This window comes from Pygoscelis adeliae, unplaced genomic scaffold (assembly GCF_000699105.1).
Source record: "Pygoscelis adeliae isolate BGI_AS28 unplaced genomic scaffold, ASM69910v1 Scaffold170, whole genome shotgun sequence".
NCBI lineage: Eukaryota > Metazoa > Chordata > Aves > Sphenisciformes > Spheniscidae > Pygoscelis > Pygoscelis adeliae.
The window spans coordinates 364,298-374,708 of NW_008824002.1; the positions used below are offsets into that span (position 1 = coordinate 364,298).

General features: G+C 37.7%; 1 protein-coding gene across 1 annotated transcript in view; it reads left to right on the top strand.

The window, feature by feature from the left end:
• MARCH1 (membrane-associated ring finger (C3HC4) 1, E3 ubiquitin protein ligase) overlaps positions 1 to 10,411 on the top strand; it is a 100,516-nt gene that overhangs the window by 52,682 nt on the left and 37,423 nt on the right. The window contains exon 3 of the mRNA XM_009325101.1: positions 9,510 to 9,589. Within this exon, the coding sequence (XP_009323376.1) occupies positions 9,510 to 9,589 (80 nt within the window). The remainder of the gene's footprint in view (positions 1 to 9,509; positions 9,590 to 10,411) is intronic.

The window sequence follows — 10,411 nt, forward strand, 5'->3', positions numbered from 1 at the left end:
ACTATACAATTATGTAGCTCTAGCTGTGAAAGTCAGTTTTTTTCTTGATGTGTATAATGGAGTATTTTATCAATATGGCAGGAGTAATGCAAAATCCTGCACTTTCATTCTATTAACCTGACTCAGCACTGAATCAATTACTATTTTATTTGTGGGCAAGAGTACATGAACAGTGAAAGTTGAGTGTAGTAGGGCTATAGCTCCCACTGCCCCTTGTCCCCATAAGACACTGTGCTTTACCCCTCCACCCTTGGCACTCCCGTGCCATGCGAGCACCATTTTGCTTGGCAGGTTGGAGGGAGAGGGATCATTTGCTAAAACTAATTTGCTGATCCATCTCTGTGTTCTTTTCCAGCTCATTACTGTGACCTTACATATCCTGTTTGTGGGGTAACCAACTGCATGTTTTTGAAAGTAATCTCACATCATTTTGTACTCCAATCTTCCGTACTCTGCCCAATTCTGTCTGCCTCTTTCCCGATACTCCTCACTGACAGTCAGCTGTGGCTGTCTTCAGCGAATATCCACCTGGTACATTCGTTCATTCACTTCAGCCTATATGCCAATAAAACTGCCCTGGGACTCCAAGAGCAACTGCTTCAGTTGGTTTTCCAAGCAGAGAAAATTGGGAAAATGTATCAGTGTCTGATTTCTGCTGCACTCCTGGTGATAACCTAGATTTTTCCTGTAGAATCAATAAATCAATAAACAGGTCTTCATGCCTTCTGCCCTGCTAGCACTGGGAGTAATAGATCATATTTGGGACTGATCTGTATTTCATATTATCTCACAGTGACAAAGTGGAGCCCTAGATACTAACTGTGGCTTTCAAAACCTATCCACTGTAATACGTATAAATAAAACCGTAGAAATATTGCAAATATGAGTTATGAACCAGTCTTGCTATTTTTAATTTTTTTTTAAACCCTTAGGCCTTACACTCTCCCACCCATTTCCCATGGTGCTGGTAGTAGAGGCAACTTTATTATTCTTTGTAAGAGATAGTCTTGTGCAGTGTTCTGGATTTCAGAATTAGAATTACCTTATCTGGGTGTGTTTAAAATCTAAGTAAATTAAAAATTTGACCTTGTTCATTACCTATTTGCCACTGCTTAGTTCCGAAGATTTTTTCGGTAAACTTGTTCTGTCTTCCTAAATAAGTGTATAATTTAAGAGGAACGCTAGTCTGAGAAGGATCTGGTAGAGTCATTTCTTTCTGTTGTGGTTAACCAGTGGAACAAATCCTGTGTTTGAATTACAGCTGGTAGAGGTTATGCTTACATGTGTTTCTGAGGCTGCCTGGTTGTATTAAAATGCTCTCTGGAAGAAATGTTTCTAACACATCGTAATTATCTTTCTGCATGTTAATTATGATTCAAGAGCTCCTTAGAGATGGATGCTCTCTCAGCAGTAAGAGTTGAAATTCTCTGATGGGAACTTTGGGCTTATTTTTCAGTGCAGAGAAACTCAGGCTTGGAGTAAATTGCCTGATTTCTGTTTTGGCTCAATTACTTCTCAAAAGCCTGGAGCAGGTGTTAGAACACTTTTTATTTACAAGTCTCTGAAGCATCCACCTAATAAAACTCCATTGAGCTCCATCCTTTCCAAGTGTAGCTTCTAGCTTACTATAGTGAGCAACCAAGAGAAAACTTAGAGCTTTCAAAAACGAAAATAAACCAAGAAAAAAATAATACCTTGCTGTTGTACAGTGTAAAATGTCAGCCTTCAAAAGTGCTGTTACAGTGAATAATACCATGTATACCAAACCGGCATTAAAATATGAGTGTAAATGTTATGTTAGTCATCTAAATGATTCTTCTTGCTCATAAACAGAACCAGTATCAAAGGTGAAGACTAACCTGGCACTTAACTCTCATTATGATTCTGTTACTGTAAAAAACAACAGCACAGAGTAAACAAGTTAGTGAAAAGTATTTTGTTCATCAAAACATAAAGCAGAGAAAGGCAAAAAACTATAACTAGATACAATGGCATAATAACTATTGCTGCACTTTTTTTTCCTCTTAGATGTAAATGTTTGATTTCTTTGTCTAGAGAATACTTCGTGGCTTGTCCATACAATTTATTCTTTATTTACAATAAGCTTAACAAAAGGCATGACTGCAGAATTTACCTAAGTCTGTCTGAAATTTGAACTTCTGAATAAAATTGCATTAAATACATCTCAGTTCTAGGGGACAACCATTAGAAAATAGTACATTTTCGATTTTTTCTTGGATACGCTTGACCTGTTTTAAACTCATGTTCTAATGAGAGGGAATACATACAAAAATACGATTGTGTGTATAGAATAATACATATAGTTATACAGATTCTGTTTTATTAAATCACAGTTCTTACCAACAGCGTATTCTGCGTATACCTAAATGTGCCACATCGACACGTCCAGACAAAATTGCATGCGTTTGAAATGTGTTAAGTACCACAAACTTTATGTGTTTATACAAGCTTACTTTGTGTATAATGCCTATATATAATTTCTGCTTCTGTAAAGACCTTGTGTTATCACAGATTTCAGTCCTATCCTGTGATATGCAATACCATACAGGAGAAGGAGCTTTGATTTGTTTTCAGTAAACATGGTATGCAAGTTATTACATATGCTTATTGTTTAGTTTTCAACAAGAATTATGATCTCTAACATACCTGCTCCATATGTACTCCTGGAAATTTTTATATGGTGTTTATTTTTTCACCATGGCACTCAGAAGCACATTTCAGATCTTTGTCCTAAAAACAATTTGATGAAGGAAGCTTTATTTCTACAGTGATACAAAATTATTTTTTGCTGCAGTTCCTTGCACTTCATAAAAATACAGTGTCTCCTGTTTTTCGTAATGATGCATTGTCAGGGTTTTACTGTCTTTTGGCTTAGTCATTTCCATATTCTTACTACGGCTCTTTTGCTCTGGCGCATTTAGGTTTCTCTCTTCCTTAGGGCTGGAATAAACAGATACCAAATACACACCAGAGTAGAGTTGTTCAAATGTAATAATGATATCCTCACAGATGGGAATTTATCCAGTCTGTGTCCTTTGTAGCCCATCAGACCACATGAAGAATAGGGTGAGTGTGTACACTTACGTACACATGCACTTGTGGGAGAGTGGCAGGAATGTCATATGATTGAAAGCTGTTTAGTATATAGAAACATTTTGAGGCTTTAAGTCTTGCAGATAGAGGAATATGTGGAAACAGATGCCCTCTTTGGAAGAGAAAGTCTAAATGATGTTCCCTGAATACTGATACTGACTACCTTTAGAACTAAAATACTACAAAATCCAGTAACAAAGAAGATGCATGTTTTGTGCTTCACCTTTCCTACAGGCTAAATTTGCATTTAGCTCCTTCCAGACAGTCAAAAGCTGCTGGTCTCAGGGCTCTGCACCTTTTGTGTAAAGACCAGCACATCCTTTGTTTCAATTGCCTACATCTGCATATTTTTTTCTAAGAACTACAAAACATTTTTATTAAGAAAGTAATAATGTCTAGAAAGAGGCATCCTTGAAGAGAATCATGAATCAAAAATACTGCATTGCTGCAGTACAAAGACTTTTGCAAACTATAATCCATCTGATAATTCAAATCTTAGCTAGTCTACATCTATAGATAGTTTGGATTTTTGAGTAGAACCTCTAAAATAAAGATTAACATAGATCAGTAAGACAGGAGAAGAAATTACAAAGCTTATTGAATCTACAAGTCAAAGTTGTAATTGCTTTTGTTGGTTTCATTTTTTAAATAGTAGGATAGATTTGCCACTTGCAATTTTGATTTTACTCTCATGGAAAGTAAACCTGCTTTAGTGATTTAGATTTCAAACCATTTTATAACAGGATCATACTGATTTCCAAAGGTGCTGAATGGTATTGTTCAGCAGAATCGTAAGGCTATTTCCTCTCCTTCCTTCTATGTTACTTTTCCCTTTATTCCTTCTCTTCAGAGGCAGAAGGAGGGGAAGGAGGACAGGAGAGAAAGAAACAGGCTGGGGAAGAAATGTGCAAGGAATAATTTGCAAAAAAAAAATCTGTGAGAGAAAATGTAACAGAAATTGAGTTACCAATTAATTTAACAGTAGCTGTAAAGCCATCAAGCAGACTATAATAACTTTGAGCACAAAGCAGGAACTCCATCATAAAGGACCAAAATAGAAAAGAAAAAACAAACAACCAAACCAAACCAAAACAAGAAACCACACTTTCCCAAACCCATGTGCCTAAGTTTCAATTGCCATCAAGACATGCTTTGTAAGATACACCTGGCTTGGGTCATTTCCACGATGGTTTTGGTCTTTTTAGACCTGAGAAATTATCCAAATAGAAGTTTATAAAGACGGATGTTTTCCATTAAAAGTTGCATTGCTTACAAAGCAGAAATTTTCAGATGAAAATACACAGACTGGATCTCCTGCTGAGCTTATTGCCATGCAAACTGCCGTAATCTTCTAAGATATCCATTCCTTGGTGTGCCATTATTTTAATAGGATAGAGTTTCAGCTTTTTAACTATATTGGCTGGTGGGATCTGGAGGATTCTGTGATGCATCACTGATATAAAATGTACTTAGTATGAGAATAAAAGCATTAGTCATATTCCCTGTCTGCCCTACCTTCTCTCAATTTTCTGCGACTTTCTACTTAAGCAGTGTTGTAAGCTGAGCAGCTTTTGGAAATGCCTTCCTTATTCAGAACAGAGGTATCAGAGGATTCATTAGCCTTTCTGGTGATATCTGTGAGGCCATTGTATAGCAGCTGTCCATTACATCCAGTTTGTTATTTTAAAGCTTAACTCCATTCAAATGTGAATGCTTTGCACTTGTGGAATGTGTTTTTACTCAGCTTTTCTGTTAGGTCTAAGTAGAGCCCTTCTCTCTTCTGAAGAAGAGCACAACTTGACTCATGTTCTTGGACTAGTTTCAACATGCAGTGTTAAGCAATAGATGGTCAGTGAGGACTCTCATTTTTTGTTACTGTCTGAAAAATTCTATCAGATCCTGAACACCAAAGTTAAGGCAATCTTGATTTGAAATTCATACTGTTTTCATCAGTTGAACTCCATTCTGTTCCCCATTTCTGTCTTTGCTGCAGTGTTTTAACACGGACACGTGTGTGTGTGATATTAAAGTCCCCTTGTCTCAGATAAATTATTATCATGTCTCAGATAAATAATTATCTTCTCGCTTGTCCTGAAAACTCCGTATTTACCACTATTCTGTTTGAAAAGCATGCTACCAAATCCTGTTGAACGTATCAAAAATAATTATGGATAAGTGCCCTGTCATGTCTGTTAATTGAATTGCATATCCTTGACAAGAGAGTTCATCTAAACTGGCCAAGACAGCAGAAGGTGGTGACTGGGGAATCTCTCTCTGCTAACAACATTTTTGAAATGCCAAACCTAATCAGCTGGAGTTGGCATTATCCCTCAAACATCTTCCTTGTGTTGATGGCATAGAGAAATGAGCTGCCTTGCTTATAAATGAATTGTCAGACAACTTTCTTTTGAATTACCACATTTAATTATGCTGCTGATATAATGTGCTGTGATAAAATTAGTACAGTGCTTGTTTAGTTTTCCCATTCCAATGAGCTGTACAATCCAGCTGTCTGAAGTAGACATTTGTTCAAGGAATACTGTTTTTAAAAAAATTCATCATTCTGCCTGCCAAGTGGAATTGGAGTCCACAGCATCAGTCTGATCCCTCTATTCAATAAATACAGTTATCTCAAAATATTCAGTGTGCTAAATAGCAATATAGCAATGGGATAGAAATTATAGCAATAAGATCTGTGTGCTTGAGCCTGTTTCTGACATTTGTTGCATATACATTCCCACAAGAGCTGGACTGATGTAATGTGAGCAGAATATATTCAAATGATCGTGTTTTGGTTTGTCAGATATGCTTTAAAATAAACTTGATGCCACTTAGAAGATTTTGTATTTTGCTTCTAAAACTAGCAGTAAAGATGATTAAAGATAAAAGAAAGCTTATATTTTGAGCAAGGATGATGGACCTGTTCAATGCTGTGTTTTGTGGCAGCACAGTATTGCAGACAGTCCGAGGTAGCACGGACTGAATGAACGTGGAACTTGTGCAGGGCAGCGCTTGGTTGGGTTCACAGCCCGCTCTGCTGCTCAGAGGAAGCAAAACGCTGTACTGATACACCATATCCCTTCTAGGATCTAACCTGGAACTTCCATGTGGCTGTATGCTGTGCTCTGTAAATACACCAACTGACTAAATGCTACTTTAGGTATCTTCACTGTGAGGCTGGACTGAAGAGAATATACTTTTTTTTTTTTTTTAAATGAGTTTGGGATGTATAGCTTGTGGAGGAGATGGCTAAGAGGGAATATTACCGAAAGAAATGAGGTAAGCCCAGAGGCAGTGTTGGCAGCAGAAAACAGATGCAGTTTATGCTGTCAGAACGTGGGTCGGGTGAAAAAGCAAAGGGATTTTGGGGTAAAGGTCTGGAATAGGCTTCCAGCTGAGTTGGAAGTCAAAAGTTTTTAAAAACAGCTTGACTAGCTGTGCATGATTATATTCATATGACATGTGGTAGCAGGGACAGACCTGATATTAACAGGTCCTTCCACTCCTATTTAATTTACAGAGATAAAACTGGAAATATTTACAAAATAAGGCCCTCCAGTACCTGTGAGGTCCATAAGTAAACATTAGATAATGAATATCGGAAACAGTGACTTTCTTGGTTTTAGAAATCACTCCATCAGTTCATTTTACCATTAAAAGCTATTTTAAAGTAGATAAAAATAAAAAATTGTATTTAAAAGTTGTAGAAACCTGTTGAATGAAACTTGCTCACAGGTAAGAATCTGAATTATCTTGTACATAACTCGGCATGTTGGAGTTTTCTTCCTTTGTTTTTGAGGACTTAATTGGTGCATAGGCTTTTTGCCTGCCCAGATACCAGGTTTGCTCCAATAAGGATTAGACAAACAAGCAAAAAGCGCTCTTTTTTGAAAAGAATTTTAGAAGGAAATAAACCTTCCTCTGAGTTACGTACAACTAAGCATAACATCATTATGCCAGTGCAGGGGAACTAGAAAGTAAATTTGACTGAGCAGGGCTGAAATAGTCCAGACCTCTATACAGCTGAGAGTGAAATGTAAGATTTAAGCAATCAAACCGGTAATGTAATTTTTATCTTAAAATAATTAGATTTCCACCTGTCTCCAGTCCAAATAATAAGTGTAAAAGCTTTTCAAGGAATTTGTTTTAATTTTTGGCTTGATTCCAGCCCTCTTAAGAACCGTCTAGCTGACTTCCTGCTTTAATAGCTGCTGAAAGTTTCTTGAACTTGTGCAGACCTACTGTATGGTTACTGGGCCAGCTTAGCCATTCCACTTATCCCTTGTGGCAAGGTGACATAAACCTTGCCTTTATGGCATGGGGATGACCTGACCACCGCCTAAGATCAAGCTGAACCTCTATAGTACACAGCTCCTGAAAGAAGCAGTGGTAGAGTCCTGCAGCTGTGAGGGGAAAATAGAAATGGGAGCTAGCCACAGGGGATGAATTCAGGAGTCCACACTCGATGCTAGGGCTGGATTTCTTCAGCAGTCCTTCATCTGGAGTTTAGTGTGGAGGGACATTTTTTCACACAGAAGCAGCATGTAGCCCAACAACGTGGCTCTGGTGCTGATGTCTGCATCTTTCCTCATTAAGTAGCTGCACAAATGGCTTAAGGTCTGCCTAATCACTTAAAACTAATCACAGAGGCTGAGGTGGAGAAAGATTATATACCCAACCATACATATACCATCTGTTTCTAATGTGTATGTAAGAACAATTCATATTCCTTCACAGTACGTGTAATTGAAATGTTGCTTTTGTAGAAAAAGAGATATGAAATACAAACAATTTCTCTCACTGATACTTGTCCTTTTTTCCCAGCATTAGACTGCATGTAGACACACTAATGTTCCTCCTCTGCCTGGTGGACCCAGGCATTGAAAAACCATTTGAACATAAGGATTGTGCCCAAATGCTTTATCAATTTAATTTCTCATGTTGGCTTAGTTTTAATACCTCTGAGTTTCATTTCATGGAACTAGTAGTAAAGAATTAGTAATATTTTTGGTGTTGTGGTATTAACACATGAGGAGGTAAAAAGGGTTACTTGAATTCCGAAAGCTAGAAGATTATTTTCATGCAAAAGCACCGTTCTTAAATCTCAGCTGGTATCCCATTAAAAGCAAAAACGCACATAGTGGTGACTAATGTTTCCAAAAGATCTATGCGTGAAATATAATGGATATTAAGAATCTTGGATAAAAGTGAAGTGTCATCAGGTACTTGCTGTATTTATTTATTTTTGCTTGTACTATTAATTTTCAAACTGACACCACAAAAATGTCAGTGAAAGATGAGCTAGAAATAATTTTATTATGGACTTTAAGTGTGACTGAATTTGATTTGCTAGTACAAAAGCTTGGGATGACAGCCTTTATGTCTTTGTATTATTTGTACTTTGTACTCTTGCTTAATAGTCATTCTTCCCTTGCATCTGGTGGTGTGATCTTGTGGAACTCTTAGGCTTACAGTATTTTGTCTCCATTTGGTAGTGGTGCTTACAATGGGGTAGGGTTGCATACTAAAAGCTAATGGCCTTATTAGCTAAAGGAAGGTCATAAAGATTTGTATTGAACCCTCTTCCCACAATACTGTACCTCATGAGTGATCCTGAAGAATCACAAAGCCTTGGATTTAAATTTGGATTCCATACAGCTATGCTGCCAGTAGATTGTGAGGCAGATTGAAATGGTTTGCTGTTAACACTGTCAAAATATGTTTTCAGTGAAAGTATTGAGCAACTGAGTCTGCAATTTGTAGCAACAACCTTATGAGCAAAATGTCACATACTAAACATGTTTATTTCTCCTGCAGTTTGAGAATGTGATCAGCTCTGTAGAGATGCAGCCTGCACTTTGGTCTTCTCAGGCTCATCAGTTTAACATTTTTCAGCTCTTCTAGAAGATCTGATTGCTTTGAAAACCTTTTAAAACATACTTTAATTTTCTCACTGTTCTGTCAGTCCACTCAACATAGGTTAGCTTTGTGCTTTTCATCACTCAGCATAACATAAATGCACTTCACTCCATTTTGAAAGGAATCATCATGGTTGGTTGATTACATGAAATAAATACAACATCCTTTCCCATCAGACATTTACAGTAGATCAAAACCAAAATGAAAATTCAAATGTTGAAAGCTGCTTCCTCAAACAGTGACAAAAAGTAGTCATCAGCGAATGAGAGCTGAAACACTTCAGTCATATTTAGTTCCACAAATAGGTTTTGCTTTTGGTCAGGCTTCCTGTATTTTGTGAGCTTGCTTGTGTTCAACAGTGCGCTATGAACAGCAGCAACTGTTACTTTAATTTTGTAATCATGTGGCAAAGCAGTAAAATATCTGCAATGTATTTCATGGACAAAGATTCCAAACTGTCTAACTTATTCCAACAGGCAAGCAGTCCTACAACAGGAACAGCTCCCAGGAGTCAGTCACGGTTGTCTGTCTGCCCTTCCACTCAGGACATTTGTAGGTAAGTGCTGAGAAAAATACGCTCTAATCTGGCTGACACTTGTTATTTGTTTTTATTAAATAATACGTAGCTCTTGCTTCTGCTTAACACTATTCATAATTTACATAGACTTTAGTTTTCTTTTGATCTCTGTTTGTTTTGTTCTGTGTTTGCTTTTCAGTCTTACGTTTTTCTATTAAAATTCATGTTCTCATTTTCATCCTTTTTTTGTGATTTCTCTCTTTCCACCCACCCTTACCATTTCCATCCCTTTCCTTTGCTTACTGCTTTGTCTAGATCTACTACCTTGCATGATTTGTCAGAAGATGAGCTTGAACATGCATCCCCTGTCATGGTGCTGACCCCTTCTAATAGGGAGTCTGGTAAGAAACAAGTAAAACGAAGGTTTAGGCGGAAAAGAGAGACTGGAGACAATGGTGAGCATACAGAAAAGCAAGGAAAGGGGAAAGACTGTAAATTGCATCCTGAGCCTGCAAGAGCCAGCTGGAATGCATCTGATTCATCATCATCTTCGGATGAGAGTCAGTGGGCTCAGGCTAGGAGGAGAGCGAGAGAAAAGGCCAGAATGCCCAGGAGAGGGAGAAGGAACCATAGATCATGCAGTAACCAGTCTGGGTCCTCAAACAATAATGCTGTTGAACTTGTCACCTTGGGGACAGTGGGGAGAAAGAAGCAAGAGGTATCTGACCTTGAGAATCCTACTTTAAATCATCGCCGAAGAAGAGTTCCAAGGCTTAAGGAATCGCAGTCTTCAGCGTCATCTCAGGAAGCAAGGATTTCCTCAAGAAAATGTGGGAAAAGCAAAGGGAAAAGCTACTACAG